Below are 23,187 nucleotides of genomic sequence, written 5' to 3' on the forward strand. Positions count from 1 at the left end.
AAACGAAGGAAAATTATGCAGAAGGAAAATTTAATCCAGAATAAAGTTCTTTTTTAATGCAACAGGTAAGCAGAACCATCTCCCCCACAAAACAAAACAAAAACAATTGAGGAAATTGCCATATGAAAGCAAGGGAATGTGTCTGTTCAGAAAGGGCCCATGTCAGGTACACTAGCCCTCATTTTGTGAATCCAGATCAATTTGTTTTGTTTTAAAATTAATTTTTCATTAATCATATCATAGAAAAGGAAAGCGAATAATACATAAGAAATACAGAAAGATTACAAAAGATGAGGGCCTGCCTGATGGGGCCTTAGGGATTTTGATTCAGCCTTCTTCACCTTTATTCCATTTGCGAAGAAAATCCAAGTGATACTGCCGTTGCTCTTGAAATTCTTGTGTTGATCTCCTATTGACCTGACTAGCTAGTTTAGCCATTTTTTGAAAGATCCACAAGTTTGTCCAACCAGGCCGATGTTGGAGGAAACCAGGTCAGTTTTTGGATACAGTTTTTAGATAGCATATCATTATTTACCACAGGATTTGACCATTTATTTATGTTATAACTTGTATATTTCCTTCTTGTTCTGAAATGTAAAAATGCATCATCCTATAGGATTACAGAAGTATTTTCTTAAATAATTTGCCTGGATCACAAGTCTTCCTAGTGGTCTGTTTGGGCATGGTTGTGGCAGCATCAAGGCCTAACAGAGGTCCTTCTATGGTTACTGACCTGTTGCATGTTCTTTTTCCATCACTTGCAGAACAGTTTGCAAAAAGGAACAGAAGATAAGAATACCACTCAACATAGCCCACTTAATACCTCCAGCCTATTTAATAGTTTAACAATGCATTTCTTAATATTTTCTTAGTTGCTATATATTCTCCAGTTATTCCACCATATTGCGTGTTCATACTCAGTAATTTATTTCCCACTAAGTTTCTGTACATTAAAATCCTATGCATTCCTGTAATAATAATTTAAAAACTGCAATATGTTTGTTTATATGCCCCCTTAAGTCATTGTTCCTGCCCAGGGGACCTAGATGTGCGCTTGGGATATGATCTGTGTCCACAGGAACAAGATTTCTTATGTAAGCGAAAGAGACATGTGGCTCAGGCTCTGAAGCAAGCGCTCCATCTAAATTATGATTTGAGAGATCATGAGGTATGTGGCGTATCAGAGTGAATTAACTGTTTTTTATGGCAGGAAAAAGAGAAGATGTCTTCTTTTATAATTCTCCTATGGGAAATTTTCCTCTATTTGAGAAGAGTAGTTGTTTCATGCTCAGGAGCATGGATCTTCAACAGGGGACATTAACCACATAATAAGACCCTGTTGCTCTAGATTCATTTGAAATGTAGTGGAGGAGAGTTTTATGGATGCCAAGGACTCCCCAAAAGTCAAATAAGTGGGTTCTAGATCAAAATAAACTCTCACTAGACGGTAAAATGACTAAACTGAATCCATCATACCTTTGGCCACGTTTATGAGAACACTCACTGGAAAAGGCAATAATATTAGAAAAAATGAAGGTAGGAGGACAAGAGGGGGACCCAACATGAGATGGACTCAGTGCCACAGCCTTCAGCTTGCAAGACCTGAGCAAGGCTGTTAATGATAGGATGTTTTGGAAGTCATTAATTCATAGGTTTGCCATAAGTCAGAAGTGATGGTACTTCACACGCACACACATGCACACACACACACACACACACACACTTTAAACGGTTATGTAAGTTTTATATTTGAATTTATCCAAGCACCTCTCCCAAATGCCGTCTTGGGGTGGTTTGCAACATAAGAAATACATTAAAACATACATCATAAAATGTAAACCATACAATTAAAACTATAACTAGAATTCTAATTCCGCACAGACTAATTGCTGATATTAGAGCCCTCAGATCTTATTTGTTTCCAAAGGGGAGCTCTTCTGGGGTTTAATGGTAGGAAGCCAATAAGATGTTATACCACAGATCATTCACTGGCTGCCACCAAGTGCCTAGCAGAACAGCTCCATTTTGCAGGCACTTCCAGGAGCTCGTTTCATGAGGCTAAGGTCAGGACTGAAAAGGCCTTGGCCCTGGTTGAAGCTAAGTGTGTGCTGAGTTACTATGATCACTTTCATGTGGTGGTTCTCAAGTTGTGGGGTGTGACTCTCTTGCAAGTGGATCACAAGGTTAAAATGATTAAGTTGGGATATGAGGCACTCAGTCCCACTCCTCCTAGCAGTGGTAAAAGATGTAAGGAAAAAATAATAAAAACTGAAGTTAGAAAACAAATTTGAAATAATTTTGTCATATTTTTTGTCTTGTAATTGGATCTCTGTATGGCTTTTTTTTACTTTTGCTAGGGGGTAGAAATGGTCTATGCCAATATCGTGCAATTTCTTATCCTAATGTATTATCCAGGTTCCTGTGGTGGCAGTCATGACAACAGGAGGTGGAACAAGATCATACACAACAACATTTGGCAGTTTAAGGGGTCTGCAAAAATTAAATCTCCTAGATTGCATTACATACATATCTGGTTTGTCTGGCACATGCTGGTAAGTGGCACTAATTGTGGATTTTCAGTGAATGATGCTGGGGATAGCATTGTGCTAATAATATCTCTTTAATGGTAAAGAATGCTCTGTCTGTTATTCCTATAAAGTTAAAAGCTGCATTAACCTTTCAGTCATTTGAGTTCCTCAGTGAGACCATTTCCACACTGGAGGTTTCACGGAAAGTTGCAGGCTGGAGTTTGAACTGGGGCAAATTGACCCGCCTCTCCCTGCTGCCACAAAGGGGAGCATTTGGCCTGGTGCACCTCATCTACCCCAGATTTGTGCTCCTGCTTGGGAGGTGGTGCAGTGAATTTTCAATGTAGGTGCTTTGTCTCTTATATGCATGAGCCTTGTTGGGATTTCCTGTAAGGAAATACTGTAGGGACAAACTTGAGGCCATACAAACATCTTTTGTACTACTAAACTCAAAATGACAAGATAGTGGCTGTGGGGTATTATGCGTCTTCCGTTTTATGCTTACTATTTTTTCAATACTGGAATGTACTTCTTCAGGTCCATGGCACACTTGTACAGAGATGCTTATTGGTCCCAAAGGAATCTGGATGAGCTCATATGTGAGGCTAAGAACCATGTAACCAAGAGCAAGATGGGTATTTTTTCCATTGATCGTATCAAATATTATCATCAGCAGTTGAATCAACGGAAACAAGAAGGATATAAAACAACTTTTATAGATCTCTGGGGACTCATCATAGAATATTTGCTACACGAAGGGGTACAGTATCAAATCTTTTTTATTCCAAAGAACTACAGTTATTTGAAACGTTTATGTTCTCGCCCCTTCTCTAAGGAAAACAGGATCCAACTTTCATCCCTTTAGTGTAAAGCAGGGGTAATCAACCTGTGGTCCTCCAGATGTCCAGCGAACGCTGGCATGGGATCATGGGAATTGTAGTCCATGGACATCTGGAGGACCACAGATTGATTACCCCTGGTGTAAAGGACTCCTGTCACAAAGACTGGAACTATGAACAGGCCATAAATAAATATGCACCCAACAGAGCTGCCTTCATAAGAGGCTAGGAGCAGAGTGCAAAAGAAGCATTGATTACCTGTCCTAAGCTTACAGTAGGAGGGCCAGAGAGAGCAGAAGGTTCCAAGGTCTCTTATCAACCCCCTTCCCCCTCATTCCAAGGCTACACTGGATTCCCTCACTCCTGAGCCAGTGTTCACTCATAGGCACGCTGATCAATTGAAACACTGATCACGTTAATAACCTATTGGTAAGGAAAAATAAATAATTACAGACAAGACCCACCTTGTTCTGCTAAAGAAGCAGGTGTCAGAATGGGACATGAAGTAAGGTTGCCAACTCAAGGTCAGGAAATTCCCAGGATTTGATGGTGTAGTCAGGGAAGGGACCTCAGTGGGGTCTAATGTCACCCAGGCCAGCCTTCAAAGCAACCATTTCTCCAGGGGAGCTGTTCTCTGTAGTCTATAGAGCTTTTGTAATTCTGGGAGATCCCCATGTCCCTGCCTGGAAGTTACAAACCCTATACCCAAAAAGAAGGGTGACAACAGGATGAATATTTGCTTATGTTTTCTGCTTGCCATGCCACTCATACAATGGACTGCATCCCATCCTCATCAGCAGAAGACAATGAACACATTTCACGTGCAGTGGCACCTTTAAGACCAGCACAGTTTTATTCAAGGTGTGGCAGAATGGGCCTGCCTGAGCTTGCAGATCCTATTCCACCCAGCCCACTCCAAGGGTGTCCCAACTCCTGGAGAGGCTTCTTTCTTGCTCTAGGATAACTATTGCCATCATTGATCTCTATATGGGATTGTCTTTAAAGGTTACGCCCCCATCCTCCCCAGGCATGCTATGGCAGACAGCAGCTAGCTTCCCAGTGAGGATGCTGTAAAGGTAGGACATTTAGTCTGCCTCTGCAATCCTCTACTGCAGCTGTCCCCAACCCCTGGTCCGGAGACCGGTCTCGGTCCATGGATCAGTTGGTACCAGGCGGCGGCACCTCCTAGTCCTCTTTCCCAGCTGCTGCCTTGGGGGCTGCCCTGCCACTCTGCCACCGGCTCACCTTTGGTACTCTCCAGCAGCCGCCATGGCTGGGGCTCCCCTTCGGCGTGGCACTGTGCAGCTGCTGCTGGCAGTGCCCCCCAGTGGGCGGCAAGAAGTCAGGGGTGCCGGTGGGAAAGCAAGTGGAACAGGGGCTCAGGTGGCGGTGGTGATGTCCCTCAGCAAAAGACTACCCCCTCCCAGGTCTCAGTAAAATTGTCAAGCGTTGACCGGTCACCAGTGATTAAAAGTTTGGGGACCACTGCTCTACTGCATAGCTGCTTTCCCAAAATTTGAGATATACTGAGAGGTCTTCCTTCTCATTGAATGGAACAAAATATTTGGGGGTGACTTTTATTTTTATGCTTTGCTTGGTTTTGAGATCACATTTCTGCTTGCATTCTCTCCTGCATCCTTCCTCTCTCTTGAGCTCTTGCCTGTGGGCTTCTCTCTCCTCCCACTCCTGCAAACTCAGCTTCTCTGATTCTAGGTCCCGAAAGCAGACTTCATCCTGCTGGCTTGGGCCTGTAGAAGCCCCTACTGAGATACCACAGCTCAGCAGGAGAGACTTCAGCTCATCCAGTCTTGTTCTCATCATCTATATGCTGCTTCTGGCATTGTACCTTAGCACTTGCTACAGCCAGGTTATCTATGTAGCATGTGCTTACGGCCCTGTGCTCTCAGGGGCCCCATGCAGTGCCTTCCCTCCATGGATCAGGGCTGTAGCCTCTCTCATCCCCACCTTTTCCCTCAGCCTTTCATGTCATGAGGGAAGGAACGTGACTGCAGTTTGCAGGTGCAGCCCTAAGAAATTAGACCTGGCAGGAACTAAGAGTGTGCCTGCACACACATGCTCTCTGGACCACACCGGGGAGAAGAAGAAGAAGGCTGATTTGTCCTCCATCTGAGTCCAGCCTTTTTCCCACCCACTGTCACTTTACCACTGCTGCTGCTCTTTCCCCCATGCCTTGTGCTCATATTCCATCTACTATCTCCCCGCTCCTATATGAGACCAGAAACAAGTAAGCAGCAGATGAGTCAAAGATGCCTTCCTCCTTTACTCCTTCGAACAAACACTTGGCAAGGACCCTTTTTTTAAAAAAAAGTGAGCTTGGTTGATGAAGTTCTTTAAGGACACTCGAAATGACACCCCTTTCCATTGTGGAGGACCCCTCTTCCCCCAGTCTGACTGCTCCCACAGCAATTGTACTCTGCAAATCCTTCAACTGGTTCTGGTGCTATGGCCTCATGAATCCTCACACTAGTCATGGCTTTTGATTTGCCAGGTTAAGTATTCTTACCTGTGCTGCTAAGTCCATCCTAGATGATCCTTCTCCAGTTGACCCAAAATCCCCACAAAACTTCTGTTGTTCTCTGTACATGTGTATGCTAAATTCATAATCCCTGGCCAATCAAGTGTTCTGTTTGTTCTTATTCTACTGTGTTGCCAAGTTGTGGCAGAACAGGCCTGCTTCAGCTTGCAGGCCCTATTCCACCCTGCTCACTCAAAGGGTTTCCCAACTCCTGGAGAGGCTTGTCTCTTTCTATCAAGGGTAACCACTGCTATCACTGACTTTTATACGGATTGCTTGCTGAGAGGGTCAGAACTCCCAGCTTCTTTTCATAGTCCTAATGTCTTACCTCTGTGTCTCCTGTTGTCCAGTGCCTAGTCTCCATGTGGACAATTTATTGGCTGGTACAGCCCTGGAGGAATAGCTACTTTCCAGCTTACCCCCTTTCCTGGGGCGCCTCTTTACTATAGTATTTCCAACATGGTGGAGGTCTATGTGGAACAGAGAACCATTACCAGAATTCAAAGTTGTAAAATGTTTTTAATATATTTTTTAAAAATTTTATATAGAAAAGAACAAGGAAAAATATATTTGATTACAATATTACAATATCATCCCTCCCTCTACCCCCCAAAGTCCCCATTTGCTTGAAGTTTCATAATACTGAATACTCTAGATGTCTGTTGCCTGTAAATATAAAAACAAAGCCACAACAAAAAAATCCCACTTTAATATAACATTTCCAGCACTTACAGTCAGCGGGTGTTAATTACCCTTAGCTTTGAACCAAGGCATATCCTTAAGCTAGAAAATCAGCTGGTTCCTGCACTTGTTTACAACAACATATTTTAAGTACTTAACATTAAGCATTTCTTATAAAACAATATGAACTTTAACCCACTATTTATAAAAAGAAAATAAAAAAGGGAAAAAAACCCTTTATCATGACATTTACAGCTACTTTAACCCAGTATTTGTTTAAAGGGGAAAAAAAGAGAAGCCCACTTTATCATAACATTTGCAGCTCTTAAATTCTTCAGTTCAAACTGTTTTAAAATCTTTGCCTTTACCTTAAGTATTAATGCCATCCATATAAAAGTATACAGAAACAGAAACAGAATATAGAAAACATGTCAGTCCTCCCCCCTTGCCTCCTTCCAATCTTCTTAAGGAGGTCTCAATTCGAGGCTTAGGAAATGAAGTTGTGCTCTTTTCCACAGAATATCTGCCAGTGATTCTTGAAACAGTTGCACCTCCTCATCTCCAATCTGGGGTATGTTAGGACCATTTTTTTCCTGGGAAGCTCTTTTAGAATAATTACTTTCAGGATAAACCAATGTATCTTTTGGCTGGTTCTTTTGTGCTTCTGCTTTGAGATATATCTTTTCAGTAAAGGTAACCTCATCTGAGGGAACTTGATCAGTGATGATAATAAGTTCTTGTTGCAGGTCTTGCTTTCTGAAGGACTCCATCTCCAATGCTTCAAAATTCTCTTCTGCTAAAGATTTCCAATCTTGTAATTCTTCACTCTTGCTATTTTTTTTGTTCCAGTTGGTTAATATTATCATTATCATTTGGTTCATCATTCCTGTTCTTGCCATTTCGGATCTCCTTAAAAATATCTTTCAACAAATTTTCTGTGAAGGCATTCAGATCTTCTCTTTGTTTTGCTAATAGATGGACTATCTGAGTCAAAATAGCCATATTAAAAATCAGACTTAGAAGCCAACACCAGCCAGTCTTGTGCAATATTTCAAACAACCAGGAGAGGTCCTCCCGCATAAGTTCTGATTGCTTAGAAAGTCACACAGTGGGAGAGATATTGCGAGAGCCGTTATCAAGAGAAATCTCTGTATAATGTAAACAGTCCAAATTAGCTCATTTATCTTTAAAAATTGTTCATGTTTCACCTTTCCCCCAGAGTTTGAAAAAAGACAAGAAAGACAAGCAGGAAAGTCTTTGTGAGAAGGATGAGCTCACTGCCGCAGCTTGGTAGACTAGACAGGGGGAGGTGTACAAAAACAATTTAGTGTAATTAAAATGTTACTCACTGTTGATAGCAGGCATTTGAAGTTAGAGAACTATGAAGTCTCTTCAAAGCACTTCAGAAATTGATAGAGGAATGAGAAAGAAAAGGTAATTCTTGTTAGAGAAGGCTCTGACGGCAGACTGCTTGGCCTTGGTCACGTATAGCTATTAGCGATTTGGAGAATCTCTCTCCGCAGATCAGTGACGGGCCTTTTTAGAGCTCTGGAGCTTTCCAAAGTTTTTATAAGGAGAATTTAGCAAGGTTTGCGCACCTTGCTTGCTTCTGCCGGGCGTAGATACGTCCGGCCCCCTATATGGACCAAGAGCTCCCCCTTAGGAGAACCGCTCAGGCAACCATCTTCCCCATCTACCTAACTATTTGTTGAAAAGAAAATGTTTACAAATATAGTTTTAGCACAACACCAGATTGAGCAAGAAATTCCAAAAGAAATTGGATAGAAATTCTGATCCCTTGTCTCTCTCCCTAAACATGCTCTATCCAAGGTTAAAATATAAGGCACACTTCTTTTCCCATATAGTGTTTCCTTTACTTTAAAGCTTGCTGCAGTGGTTCAGGCAAACACATGACTGATGATTGCCCCTTCAGACCTGAAGTGAGAGTTCTGAGTCCTTGGACAGATCCAGTGTAAAAGAGATTTGGTGCAAGGGATTTTTACAATTGGAGTTTTTTTACCCCCTGACCAAGTCATGTTGGGTCAGAGAAGCATATCCTGACAATTTCCAATAATCTCCTTCCTTGAGTCAGCCAAACTTTAAAAACCTACAAAACTCGACTTTCCTGCTGGAGGAAGGTGACCATTCTAGATCAATTAGCATTTGTATGAAGGTGAACAATTGAATGATTTCCACTCTCTGCCTGGTTTCAGCCCAAAGGAAAAAAATGATTAAAATGCTCAATTTAAAGCCACCACAGAAAAAATAGGGATTTCTTTACACAAGCTCTACACTTTCTTGTGCATTCACAATTCTTCAGATAAAGTAAAAGGAAGTTCATAAATATAGGTAAAAGATGAGCAGCAAATTGGCAGATGCATAATAAACAGCATTTAACAGATGCAGGGACCAAACTGGAATAACAAGCTTGGTTTATATGATCACCATTTGTTTGGGTTTAATTCCAGAGGAAGACATAGTGAAGGAAATAAATATTTCAAAATTGGAGATAGATTTGCAGATCTATACTTCTTAATTGAGGAATCCTGAGACTAATTAACAGAGACCCTGTGGTTATGCTTCATCCACCTCTTCTCAGGTGTGGAGATGATTGTACAGCATCTTTTTTCATTGAGGTAGGGTGATTGGCTGTGCAGTGTATATCTTCTCTGTCCCCAGGCCAGAGAAATATATTCCAGTCCACCATTCCAAATTACATTACATTTTACTATTCATTACATTACAATTACTATTCCAGTTTAATATTCCAAATAAAATAAAGATGTAGAGTCCTTTTGGTTGAGAATACAGCTGCAAGGACTGAATGAGGTTAGCATATGTAGTGAGAAAAGAAACCAGTCTCCATGATAAGTCCTGGGGATTCCATTGTTCTGAGTTCTGTGATAACCTGCAACTCAGCAATTCCCCTTTCTAGTCTGTTTCTGAAGTTCCTTTGAAATAAAACAGCTACTTTGAGGTCACCCTTTCAATATCGTGGAAGGTTATTAGAACTGAAGAAGTGTAAGAGCGTAAAAAGTTCTAAGAGCCATTGGGCTCAACTCTTGTTTTCCTGTTTTCCCACACTTGATTCTCAGCACACTCACACACACAATAACCTGTTCCCAGAAAGTAGAGTGTCCTTCATAATGTTATCTCTTTTTCTGCACGTTAATGCTCCAGTGATTAGTTCTGGCTACCTTCTGGCCACTGGGATAAAAATGTAGCTTTTTCTTTGTTCTGACTGTTCTTTGATGATAAAAGCCTTTCTGCCATGGGAATAGCAAATGGCAGGATGAATATGTGATGATGAGGGAAGGCGGGGGGGGGGGTGTCTACATATATCTTAGGACTTGTTAAGCCAGTCATTCTTAGTAATCACTTTTCTATCACAATGCTTCCAGATGAACCCTTGTGGACTCATAAATTTTGAACTCTTTTTTACAAAGAATGTCTCAGTTTTTCCTGTGTCCTATGAGAGTAGCCATGAAACATAACACCTGGGGGTAAAAGATCTCCTGCCCACAGCAGGCAAATGGTGAATATAGTAGGGGCCATTTCGCACGGCTTCAAAGTAGCAGAATGGTTGCTATTTGGAAACGCTACTAATTTGCCATAACCCACGACGTCGTAGACAATCTGCAACAATCCTGAAACCAATCAGCAAAAAGCGCTTCGTTGTGGCGCTTTCAGGGGAATCCAGAAAAGTGGATTCACCCTCCGGATAGCGATACACTCCTGCAACCAATCTGCAACAGTAGCGCTAAAGACCTGTGCGTTACCATTGTTGCTGGTTCTTCAAAGTCCCTCCCCCTGGCTCTCTCCTCCAAACTTCCGGCGAAGCGATCGCCATTTTTTTTTCTCCGAGCGAGCGGGGATAAACGCACCGGCGAGCCTCTTTCTGTTTAGAGGCTTCCCTGGCTTCAGTCCTTCACCTTTAGTCACTAAGCACAAACCACTGAAAAGCCCGTTTGCTGAAATAAAGTCCCTTTATTTTTTACAAATAAATTCAGCCGAAAATCGGGCCCGTGAGAGGGGGGGGGGATTTTTTTTTTATCACTCGAGGCAGCGTGCAAACGATCATACAATCAAACGACAGCTCACATTAGGCAGCTGGATGGGTCTCTCCGTAGCAACGAATCTACCTAGATTCGTTGCTATGGGTCGTTTTTTTTTAAAAAAAACCTTTCTTAAAGGGAAAGGGGCTGTTTGGGAGCATGCTAACGGCTGCCCATTGGCTGCTTGACGGCCAGGGGCGGGACGAGCTTGGCAATAGCGCTTCCTTTCTAGCGATTTCTGCCGAGACCGGAAGCCTGTGGGAAACGCTAAAAAACGCAACTGATTCCACTACAAAGGCAGGTATGCATAACGACGAATTCCACTATTTTAAATGGCGATTTTTCATTCCGCAAACAATTTGCAACAAAGATCCCTGTGCGAAAAGGCCCTAGGAATTGACATGGCACCACAAATCCTTTTGGATCCCCCACCTATCCTTGTATTTACTCATCAGTCTTGAAAGGCCTGCAGATGGTACCATCACATATGTCTTCATAAATATGTACATGGACTTTTCACAAATAATCAAAATTGGATGTGATTCATATTTCCAGCAAAGGTGCTTTTTTCTCTCCCACATAGTGAATCTGCATTTAAAAGACTCATGAGGAATTAACCTTCAGCCTTAATTCCTTACCATGTAACATATCTGAAGATGTGAACAATGTTTCATAAAAGCTCATATTAAAATAAATGTTTGTATGGTGCCACTGGACTGTTACTAAAGTCCAAACTACTCTTAATGTAGTCAGCCCTGTATTTACTCACATAATGCTTGTCCTGGAATAATGGAACATCACTCAAATTGTCAAGGCATTTTCCTGTTGTTTGCTTTTATGTCCATTCCGTGGTTTTCTTAATAACATACTATTCTTTTCTCTTTACATCCAGAAAGATAACCACAAGCTCTCAGAACAGAGAGGAGCCTTGATAGAAGGTCAGAACCCACTGCCAATCTACGTAGCTATTAATATCAAGGAAAAGTACAGCACTCGAGACTATAAAGGTAAAGGTCAGACTGTAAGGAAAGGGAATACAAGTATTTATCTTTCAAAGCAATGTATAAGAATCTGGTTGGAATCCACTATTCTTGAATTGCAAAAATATATTAATTAATAGGAATCTTAGGGCTTTAGGCTCCCTTCCCATGCCATTTCTTCTAGGAAACACAAGAGGGAAGTCTGAAGCTCATCACCCCCTCTCACAGAGCTCTGGAGCTCATTTTATCCATTGCATGTTCTTTCTCCAATGCAAGCTGTCAACCCCAATACCTATGGTAGAATTAAAAACATGTTACTCTTTAAGATGCCACAAAACTCCTAAATTATATTATACTGATTAGAAGTTTTAAATACTAATTTACTTTGAAACTTCCTTCTAGTGAAGAAGAAGAAACCCATTACTTCCTTTGTAGTTCTATCTTTTACAATTCCACAGTATTATTAAAATGATTAATTGTTAAAAAAAGGCTTTGAAACTGGATTTTTAAAATAGAACTAGGATATCACTGGCAGTCTTCAAGCAAAGGTTGGATACACACTTTTCTTGGATGCTTTAGGATGGTTAGGGCTGATCCTGCGTTGAGCAGGGGGTTGGACTCGATGGCCTGTATGGCCCCTTCCAACTCTGTGATTCTATGATCACACAATACTTTACGTGGTTAAGAGCGGCAGCTTTTATTCTAGCAATTCAGATTTGATTCCCCCACTGCTCCAAATGCAGCCAGTTGGGTGACCTTGGGCTCATCAAAGCCCTGTTAGAGCTGTTCTTACAGAGCAGTCCTCTCAGAGTTGTGTCGGCTGCACTTATCTCACAAGGTGTCTGTTGAGGGGAGATGAAGGGAATGCATTGTAAGCTGCTTTGAGATGCCTTTGGGTAGCAAAAAGCTGGGTATAAAAAACAACTCTTCTCCTTCTAAAAGGGAAAAATCAAAAATCCCAGAGGGCACACCCAGAGCACATATAGAACATAGCCACATATTTTTTACATAGACAACCATATTTATCACTGGGTGAAAATTTGGGTTAAAATCTATCAACTGACAAATTGGACTTTGCTGAAAATAATTGTTTGTTACAAGGAAGCAGGTGTCGAGTACAGTATAGCAGAGCTCAGTTTCAAATCTCCACTCAACCATGAAATTCACCTTAGGACAGAAACATTGTATAGCCATATTGTTCCACGCAAAATCCACTAACCAGAACAAAATCCATGTTAGTATAGGGATGCCAACCCCCAGGTGGGATCTAGGGAACTCCCAGAATTCGAGCTTATCTCCAGACTGCCAAGTTCTATTCCCCTGGAGAAAATGGAATGCTTTCAAAGGTGGACTCTATGACATTGTACCCACTGAGGTCCCTGTCTTCTCCAGACTAGTCACCCAACCTGGAACTGGTAACTCTACCCTTCCCACAGACTCAACAGTGGCCAAGAAGGATCTGGCATTCCTATGTTAATATGTTTTTTTTAGGGCTAACTAAATTTACACTAAATATTATATGTACTTTTGAGCTTTGCACCAGACTGGATATTCCAAAGGCAGATTTTTCATGCCATGATGTTATGATCTGATCTTGCAGGTATCATCTGTGGAATGCTGCTGCTCGTTTGAGTAGACAATATTGACCTTGATGGATGAAAGGTCGGATTCAGCACAGGATAGCTTTATGTGTGTACCAATGGAATGATTTGTTCCTAGTACAGACGTAACAGCTGCTGGGAAGATCAGGCTTATTTTCTGCAGTGAAATCCTGCCCCCACCCTACTGCTGTTGGCATGTCGGCTATACACCACAGTTCACAGGGAATGGGAGGCATAATCACATTTCCCTTTCTGCATGATGCACATTTCTTAAGCGGCAGGATTTCAGTGTAAATGTATTACTAAAAAACACATTGAAATTTTGTATTGTCTTTATTTGTAGAATGGGTGGAATTTACTCCTTACGAGGTTGGGTTCTTGAAATATGGAACATTTGTGTGTCCAGAGAATTTTGGAAGTGAGTTCTTTATGGGCCGCATAATCAAGAAGCTCCCAGAATCTCGGATAAGCTATCTTCATGGTAATGTATTGAATTATCCTATGGCACCAACTAGCAGGTTGTAGTATCCCAGATCCTATTTGGAGGATCCCTTCTATGGTATAATAGAAGGGATCCTTTTAATGCCATAGAAAGAATCCTCCTAAAAGGAGTTAAGCCATTGGCCATTATATACTACTAATATGAAAGCCTGCTGCAGTCTAAATGCAGTGGGCGCTAGTGGAGGGGGGGCGGGAGGCAGGCCGCTGGAGGCAGAGTGAAGTCTCCCAGCCCCCCATCTACCTCATGAAGGTGACATGGCGGGATGGTGTGGGGCTGGGGGCTGCGCGCGGGCCGTGGGGGCAGCCGGAGTAGCTAGAAGGTCATTGTTGGTGGTGGCCGTAGTGAAGGCAGTGCACGGGCACAGGCCCTGGAGTGGAGGTAGTGGGGCGGTGCCCCGCAGGTGGCATGGCTGGCGCAGCACACGTTGGCGGCGCCTCCACTCTGGGAGGCATCTTCAGGCAGGGGAAGCAGGCAAAGTGCAAAAGAGTCCCTGAAGCAGTCCCAGCCATTCCCTCCTCCTGTATCTATACACAGTAAAGCAGAAATAAGCCATTGGCAGTAGTATTCGTCCCATGAATTACCCTGGCATTAAATGTAAGTGTAGAATGGAGGCACACTGTATTCTTTGAGGCAGACTTGCTCCCCTATCCCTTCTCGTGGCCAGAGTTGCCACCAGGGCGTGCTCGCTGGCGCTGGTGCCCCCTCCTCATAAGTGGCCATGGTGTGCGGCTCGTAGATGGCAGGATGGTCGGCCCTTCAGTGGTGGCCTGGCAGGCGGCTCCTTGTGTGTGTGTTGTCTGCAAAGTGGATAGACTTACTTTGGAAGTATTTTAACCCCCATTTTATCAAACTTTTCATTTGTTTTTACAAACCTGAAGATTACCTCAAGTTTACCCAAAAATATACTTTAATCCTCGGTGGGTCTCTTTGCTGATTTTTTAATCAATGTCATCTGTATGAGTACATTTTGCTTTCTATTGTATAAGGGTTATCAGAGTTGAGAAGCAGAATAAATATTTTAAAAAAAACAACAATCATTAGATAGAGACACAAGACCATGTCTGAAGTGAATGTTCTCATAGTGCTGTAGTCTTGGTACATGGGAGGGTATAGTTGAGCAATATGAAAGAACATTAATTCTTACTTATTTTGAGAATTGTATTAAATTTATTCTTTGTGAACTCACCTTAATCATAATACCTCTCTCTCCTTTCTCAGGAATGTGGAGTAGTATATTTTCAGTAAACCTTTTATATCTTTTGAACCAAGTCAATAATTCAGAAGAATTCTGGCACAAATGGACTCGAGACAAAATCATAGATATTGGTGATTTTTTAATTTCTATTTTAGCTTTTTCTTTAATTTTAAATGGTGCTTTGTGATTACTTGACATGATGCTTGGCAGACAGCATAAAAAGGTAAAGGTATCCCCTGTGCAAGCACTGGGTCATGTCTGAACCATGGGGTGACACGTTTTCATGGCAGACTCAATACAGGCTGGCCTTGTCAGTGCCTTCCCCAGTCATTACCGTCCCCCCCCCCCAGCAAGCTGGGTACTCATTTTACTGATCTCGGCAGGATGGAAGGCTGAGTCAACCTTGAGCTGGCTGCTGGGATCGAACTCCCAGCCTCATGGTCAGAGCTTTCAGACAGCATGTCGGCTGCTTTACAACTCTGTGCCACAAGAGGCTCACTTGGCAAACAGCATGCCAAAGCACAAAATGCTGTCATGATATATTCAGATATACTGATGGCCTTGTATCTGCAAAAGCAAAGCTAAAAACATAAGATAAAGAGACTTTGCAGAGTACTTGGGGTTATGACTTTAGGAAAGGCCCTTACCTTTTGGCTCATCTGGGGCAACTAGAAGTAGGCTCCTCCTTGGTTAAAAGACAATGTTTCTGTGTATATTTATCAGTTGTGTGCCCATATTGTGTTAGTATGCAGTACGGATACAATGTGTGGAAAACCCCAATGTGTATGACTGCTAGCACCTTATCTCTCAGAGCTGGACCTAGCTAGAGTAATTCATGTGATGGTCACCTCTAGATTAGGCTTCTGCAACTCATTCTATGCAGGACTGCCCTTGGGACTGCTCTGGAAACTCCAACTGTTTCAAAATGTAGTGGCATGAGTCCTGACAGGGACTCAGTGGAGAGCACATATAACACCAGTGTTCACTCAGCTGCATTGGCTCCAGATTGGAGACCAAATCAGGTTCAAGACCCTTAAAGCCCTAAATGGTTTGGGACTACTGTACCTATGGAACTGCCTTTTCCCTTATAACCCCCGAGAGCACTATGGTCTTTGGACCAACATCTGCTCAGTGTCCCGGGTCCAAAAGAGGTGAAGTTGGTGGAATGCGCTCCTGAGAGAGATCAGGGCCCTGAAGGCCCTAAATCAGTTCTGCAGGACCTGCAAGATGGCACTATTCCACCAGGCTTATGGGTGCGGCCTAAAATAACATAACACCCACCAATAAAGGCTGGCCTCACTGTTGGAGGAGAGTTGGAAGATTGACTCCTTACAAAACCCCCTGTCTGGGAATCTTTAGCTGCATAACCTAATAATTATTAGGTTCAGCTAGGAATGTATTGTTGAATCTGGATCCAAACTAAACTATCCAGTTTCACCATGGGTGGTGAAGTTTCTAGATTGTTATGCAGATACCTATCAACATTTCCCAGCAGAATTTTATAATCCTACACTTCCTCTCTAATAGTAGTAGTAATATATTTCATTTGCATATAGGCCTTTACAAAATATAAGAGACAAGTTTATATGTGATAAAATAGAATAAAACCATAGAAAAATCACATTTAAAACTATAGAACTATTAAACAGCATAAAATACAAAAATGCAAGAGTGTTAAGAGGCTGCATTAACAATGACAGCATTGACCTTCATTTTCCTTGCAGCCAAAGCAAATAATGAGGTTTTATATATAACACTGTCAATACAGTCAGATAAAAGATAGATTATATTTTCAGTGGCAGAGTGGATGTTAGAACTACACAAGATCTCATCAAGGAATTTGGTCCTGGATTAACAGTAAAGTGAACAGTCAAATATGTAATGGGGTAAATCCTCCAGAGCTTGCACACCACAGTACAAAACCACTGATTTTTTAATGGCCAGCCAAGACCTCCGTGGGGATCGTTTTGAAATGAAGTGATATGAAAGCTGCTCTAAGCATCCTCTCTAATAAAGAAGTTCCATTAATCTAAGTAGACCTTTTTACAAGCCACCATGCCTTGGGAATATATGTGTGTGTCCCACTCTTACAAATGGTTTTGTTCTTGCGGGATGTTTATCAATACTTACTTAACCAGCATTATATTATGGAAAAGTGAACACCAAATCACTGTCACCTTTCATGTCATATTTCAGAGGAAGATCCTAATTTACCTACAAGGCCATATGAGCTGAAGACCCACATGTACGTCCCTGCTGGAAATCTTTCCAGTGCATTTCGAGATGTCTTGACAGATCGCCTTTCTGTTGCCCAGTATAACAACTTTCTTAAGGGTTTACAGTTGCATAACAATTACCTGGAGAATGAACAGTTTCAGAGATGGAAAGGTAAAGAGGTGCATGTATTGATGTTAGGGATGGCAGCCTCTGGGTGGGACATGGGGATCTCCTGAAATTATAGCTCATCCCCAGACTACAGAGATCGTTTAATGCACTTTAGAAGTAGATTTTCCTGTTCTGTACAGGACAATCTAGCTACAAAAGCACATTGAAAGTACATTATCCATGGAACGTACATTATCTATGGAACGGGTCCTGGACAGAATCAATGCTATTGTGAGAATTTTTAAAAATAGCTGTCTCTGCCAAGAGTTAATGAGTAATTTAACTAAGACCTTTACTGCACTCATAGCTTATTCCTGATTTTCACAGTACTTAAGGCAGCATGGCTTAATTAGCTTTTGTGTGATCACCCTGCATAGACCTGTTTTCTCCCTCTGGATTTGCAGCGTATATACTCTGCATTCCAGTCAGAAAATTAGAATAATTGTATTTTGTTTGGTGTAGGGGTGGGAAATTGCATTGTGCATAAACTTCCCAACTGGCCAATTTTGCCAGGAGTGTGTTCATGTTAAGATGAAGGTGGCTCCTTAAGCTGTTTGTTGTGTTTACTCTTGGGTACTCATTTCCACTAAATTCACCCCCTTCATGTACTAAGTAACAATCCATTTAATGTGTTTTTCTGCCCTGACTCTCAGTAGTCAATAGCTCAGTTGGGAAGGCATTAGGCTTAAGATAAGGAAGTTACTGGTTCATCTTAGTAGAAGGTTCTCCCAACTTCAAAGGTGAATGCTACAGTACTGCTTAGGCACTTAATTTTCTTCCTTCACAGAATTGGTCAAACCTAACTTTTTTCTGTTTCCCCCTTCCAAGTTCTGCATGCCAATTCAGTTCACATTTTTGTTGCTTTTGAAAAGCTCATGTTTTTAAAATTGGCTTTACTTGAACTCTGTAAGTACAACCATTGTTAAGCACGAGTTTTTCAAAGGCAAAAAAGTGAACTGAATCAGCATGGAGAACTTGGAATGGAGAAGTGGGGGAAAGTTAGGTTTGACCAATTCTGTGAGGAAAGAAAATTAAATACCTAAGCAGTACTGGAGCTTATTTATTTATTTGTTTGTTTGTTTGTTTGTTTGTTTATTTATTTATTTATTTATTTATTATTGGATTTTTATACCGCTACTCCTGGGACAGCCGGCTTATGGCAGTTCACAACATGATAATAAAATCCTGTAAGAAGGCAAACTATGCCAGCTTTCTGATGAATACAATACAAAAGTATGTAAAAATCAGCATAGATGGTGGCAATAACTACTCTTTATAGACCCTTACTTCTCAACCTGTCTATTCCCAGTTGTATATCAAGCAGGTATAAATCAGCGTGCGATGATCAGCCCCAGGGGTGTCCAGAATTCACAAGGATGGGGAAGGACCCATTCTTATTGATCTGGTATGCAGCCCAGCCTCAAACAAAAGCCTGGTGGAAGACTTACATCCTGCAGGCCCTGTGGAACTCAGAAAGCTCCAACAGGGCCCTGTGAGCTCATTCCACCATGTAGGGGCCAGGACTGAAAAGACCCTGGCCGTGGTCAAGGCCAGGTGTGCTTCCCAAGGGCCTGGGACCACCAGCAAATTCATACCTGCAGACCAAAGTGCCCTGCGGGGGGCATAATGAGATGAGCGGTCCCAAAGGTAGGTAGGACCCAGGCCACGTATAGCCTTAAAGATCAAAAACAATATCTTGAACTTGAATCAGAAGCAAACTGGCAACCAATGAAGGGGGGAGAACCTTCTACTTAGATAGCTACTGGAAACTAATAGCAGCTTGAAGAATCTCTCCCAACAATTTCAAAAAACATGCGTAGTTTGAAACTGAACAATAAGCAGAAATCTACAATTCTTCACAATGTCAGTGGTGAAGGAGTGGCCAATCAGGGGTAGAAAATCCAGTGGAACGTATGTCCAAGTAAATATGAATAGTATTTCAGTGATTTCACGTTGTTCAGTGGAATATTAAGCAGTAGTGGTGAATAAAAAAAAAATTAATTCCCTTCCAGCTACTGTGTTGGATTGCTGCCCCAATCAGCTATCGCAACATGAGGACCATGTTGGATTTGTGGATGCTGGGTTTTTCATCAATACCAGCTGCCCTCCACTTTTAAGAAGAGAGAGGAAAGTAGATGTCATTCTGCATCTGAGTTACAGTGGAGGCTCACAAACAATGGTAATGAATTCCATATTGTACTCTTGCGTTTTCAAACAAAGGAGTTGGGGTTTTCATAATAACACTTAAAAAAAATAGCTCAATTTATCCAAAGTTAAGTACTTTTGATACTTGTTGATTTCAGTAGGAGATATGTAAATCATTTCCAGATGGTTAGCTAGGTTTTAGTCTGCTACAGGCAAATCAAACAGCTGCATTGTATTATAAGCTTTTAAGAACTCACTTAATTTGATGCATCTTTGATACAAGATCCCAAAGACTGAAACCTGGGACATTCTACATGCACAGCAGATATTATTGTCACAGACAAATCTATGTCCCTGGCTTTTTATAGTTCTGCTTCTAGAAATCTTTATACATTTTCATGTTTATATAAAACTATTAATTTAAGTGACTTCATAAAAACTATCTCATTTATTGACATCTCTATCTTTTGTTTCATTCTGTTTAACACTTTGACCATTTCTGTAGTACTGACTTATTTGTTTTTAACTTCTATTTGAATTCCAGTGTGATTCTTCACATTTGCATCACTTGTTTCATAATAGGGCTTCTGAGCCAGGATGCATTTCCCTGTTTACCCCATTTACTAGCACACTGTTCATGTTTTGTTTTTGGCAATTTTGGCAATTACAAAGTTAAGAAAAAAAGCTTATTCTGGAGCCAATGAACATGTTTGGAGGGTGGACTACAGGGAAATTAAAAAGAGTGGAGTGCTTGGAGTGCTTCTTGGCCACCTCATCCTGCTCACTGCCTTCCTCCTTCAGTTGGGCTTTTCTGTTGGGTGCCCCCACTCCATCAGACCCCGCCCTGCAGACCCCAATGTACCAGCAGGTTGCACGTTGGGCACCTCACTATACCCTTTCCTTACCATTGCTGGAAAGTGTGCTGAAGTCCCTTTGGACACCACTTTCCTTTTCCTGCTTCCTTCAGCAAACAGAGAATGAGCCACAAGAGAAAGAAAAAGGGAAAGCAGAAGCAAAAAAGCTGTGAAGCAAAGGTGTGGAGGTCAGTGAAGCAGGCAGGCAGACTGCAACACAATAAAAAGTAATATTTAAGTGATTACACATCACAATAAACAAAACATTAAAAATGCTGGATATTGCAGTAAGACCTTGGTGGGGCAGGAGGGAGGGTAAAAGGTAAAGGTAAAGGTGTCCCCTGTGCAAGCACCGAGTCATGTCTGACCCTTGGGGTGACGCCCTCTAGCGTTTTCATGGCAGACTCAATACGGAGTGGTTTGCCAGTGCCTTCCCCAGTCATTACCATTTTCCCCTCAGCAGCAAGCTGGGTACTCATTTTACCGACCTCGGAAGGATGGAAGGCTGAGTCAACCTTGAGCTGGCTGCTGGGATTGAACTCCCAGCCTCATGGGCAAAGCTTTCAGACAGCTGCCTTACCACTCTGCGCCACAAGAGGCTCTTCAGGAAGGAGGGAGTGGGGGGGAAATGTGGCACAGTAAGGGGGAAAAAATCAAATCCTGGATCTCCTCACTGGAAAACTGCAAGTAACCTGCTTAAGGGTGAAAATATTGTTGAAAAGGAAGATGCAGGAACTGTGGGGTAAGGGGCCGCAGAATTCAGATCTGTTCCTGTGGAACTTTTGATGTTTTTCAGATCTTTAAGAAAGCAGAAGTAGAGGTTTGATATACTGTGGAAATGGTCTGAGTCCCACTTGTAATCTGATCTGCTCCCTGAGACTCTTAATCACAAGCTTTGTAGTGAAATTTGATTTCAAGGCAATGTAACATCTCTAGCTGGGCTTCAAAATGGTTTGTTCTTAGTATTCATGGAATCTTTAATTTCAACTCCCTTCTTAAATCAGCCTCTGGAAGAAGCTTGCAAGTTTTACTCAGAACAAGGTATCCCATTTCCAAACATTGTCCTTACTGAAGAGGATAAGAAAAACCCGAAGGAATGCTACTACTTCAGTCAACCAGGGATTTCCGAGTGTCCAGATGTGCTTTTCTTCCCATTAGTGAATGATACCTTCCAACATTACAAAACGCCTGGTAAGTTATCTGTATTAGTCAAGAAGTTATCTACAGCCTTTCTGAAACCTGGGTTTATTAATTTTTCATCCAATATCTATTTTTTTATTAGGTTGTTTGTTGAAGGAATTGAAATTTATAACTAACTCTGAAGAAGTGTGCATGCACACGAAAGCTTATATCTTTGTTGGTCTTAAAAGTGCCACTGGACCAAAACTGTTTACCCTAGAACAGGGGTAGTCAACCCTGCTGGCAGGGGCTCATGGGAATTGTAGTCCATGAACATCTGGAGGACCACAGGTTGACTACCCCTGCCCTAGAATATGAAATGTGGATACCTATCTTAACCAGAGCTGTCCCCCCCCCAAAAAAAAATAGGATTCAAGATGCCCCCTCCCCAAATCTAGGATTCTTAATCTGGGTTTAATTCAGATTTAGATCTCATTTTGTAGTGGAAGGGGGAATCTAGCTCTGATGAAGCCAAGCACCTATATAGCTATGCCATGGGAAACCAAAGTTAGTTTTAAACCAGGATTCTATATCTGATGAAGTGTGCATACACATAAAAGCTTATGCCCAGAACTCAACTTTGTACGTCTTAAAGGTACCACTAGACTCAAACTTTCTTTTAAGGGGAAAGACTATAAATTATCAATGCAATCCCTATTGCTTATGTGCTCTCAGGCATTTTGTTCTTCTGAGCTTCATTCTTCACCATAAGAAAGTACATGAAGGGACAGTTCTAATAATTTCATTACTAAAGGAATATTCACAAGCCAAATCTGAAACATTTTTTTTTTTATTTGTCCCTTTTTCTTAGGTGAAAAACGGAAAGATGAGGAGATGGCTGCAGGAGATGTTGATGTATTCAGTTCTGGCAGCCCATATGGTACTCACCTCCTCACATACAGTGATGATGATTTTGACAAACTGGTGAACCTGAGTGAATACAACATTGTGAATAACCGGCACATGATTCTGCACGCTTTGCATGCTGCTGTGGCACGGAAAAGGCAATGTTTCTACAGCAATTAATCCCCTTCTTGTATATTAATAGATAGAGCAGTTTGTTTGTTTGTTTTTTATTTAACCTCCAAAACATGTGATGCAGGCAGTGTATAGAGATTACTCTATTGTCTGATGTTAATAGTGGGAACTGTATTCTCCTTTTAAAAGTTGGTTGCCTCACCTATTGACAAAGGGACTCATCTCTTTAGGAGTGAGCAGAGACATTTTAGTGGACAAGAGGCCAAACTCATAGCAAGTTGCAAAGTCTCACTGTCAGGACTGCCAAGAACCACCATGAGCCGCTGAACAAAGATTCCATCTGGATCCTTCATCTGACCCTGATCCAAACCAAATATTGTAACAAAACAAATGATTGTTTGCATGCATCTGTAATAATAAAAGGATCCACATATCCATCTGATGTCCTTTTGTATCTTGGCCCAGGTTATCTACAGACCCCCATGTGATTTGCAATGGAAACTAATGTTATCAAAAATAGACTGTCTCCAGAATTTTGAGAGGGGAATTAACAAATTCTAAGAGGACTGAAAGGGGTAATGAATGGGACCTCCACCTAATGTTTGAGGGTGTTCCCTCAGAAAAGTTGCACAGAGACCAAATTGAAAATAAAATTTAAGTGATCTTTATTGAAATCAATAAAGGGAATGGTAGAGGACAGGAAGGCCTGGAGGATCATTGTCTATGGGG

At 41.7% G+C, this 23,187-nt stretch overlaps 1 protein-coding gene across 2 annotated transcripts in view; it reads left to right on the forward strand.

Annotated features, from left to right (window-relative positions):
* Positions 1 to 22,849, forward strand: part of LOC143828797 (cytosolic phospholipase A2 epsilon-like) — a 62,678-nt gene extending 39,829 nt beyond the window's left edge. For both annotated transcript variants that reach the window (XM_077319006.1, XM_077319007.1), the window contains exons 11-20: positions 1,021 to 1,168; positions 2,416 to 2,552; positions 3,066 to 3,288; positions 11,532 to 11,646; positions 13,564 to 13,701; positions 14,941 to 15,048; positions 17,114 to 17,305; positions 19,315 to 19,481; positions 21,306 to 21,492; positions 22,292 to 22,849. In XM_077319006.1, the coding sequence (XP_077175121.1) occupies positions 1,021 to 1,168; positions 2,416 to 2,552; positions 3,066 to 3,288; positions 11,532 to 11,646; positions 13,564 to 13,701; positions 14,941 to 15,048; positions 17,114 to 17,305; positions 19,315 to 19,481; positions 21,306 to 21,492; positions 22,292 to 22,506 (1,630 nt within the window). In that variant the 3' untranslated portion in view covers positions 22,507 to 22,849. The remainder of the gene's footprint in view (positions 1 to 1,020; positions 1,169 to 2,415; positions 2,553 to 3,065; positions 3,289 to 11,531; positions 11,647 to 13,563; positions 13,702 to 14,940; positions 15,049 to 17,113; positions 17,306 to 19,314; positions 19,482 to 21,305; positions 21,493 to 22,291) is intronic.
* The last annotated feature ends 338 nt before the right edge of the window (positions 22,850 to 23,187 follow it).

Source organism: Paroedura picta, chromosome 2 (assembly GCF_049243985.1).
Source record: "Paroedura picta isolate Pp20150507F chromosome 2, Ppicta_v3.0, whole genome shotgun sequence".
In the NCBI taxonomy this organism is placed as follows: domain Eukaryota; kingdom Metazoa; phylum Chordata; class Lepidosauria; order Squamata; family Gekkonidae; genus Paroedura; species Paroedura picta.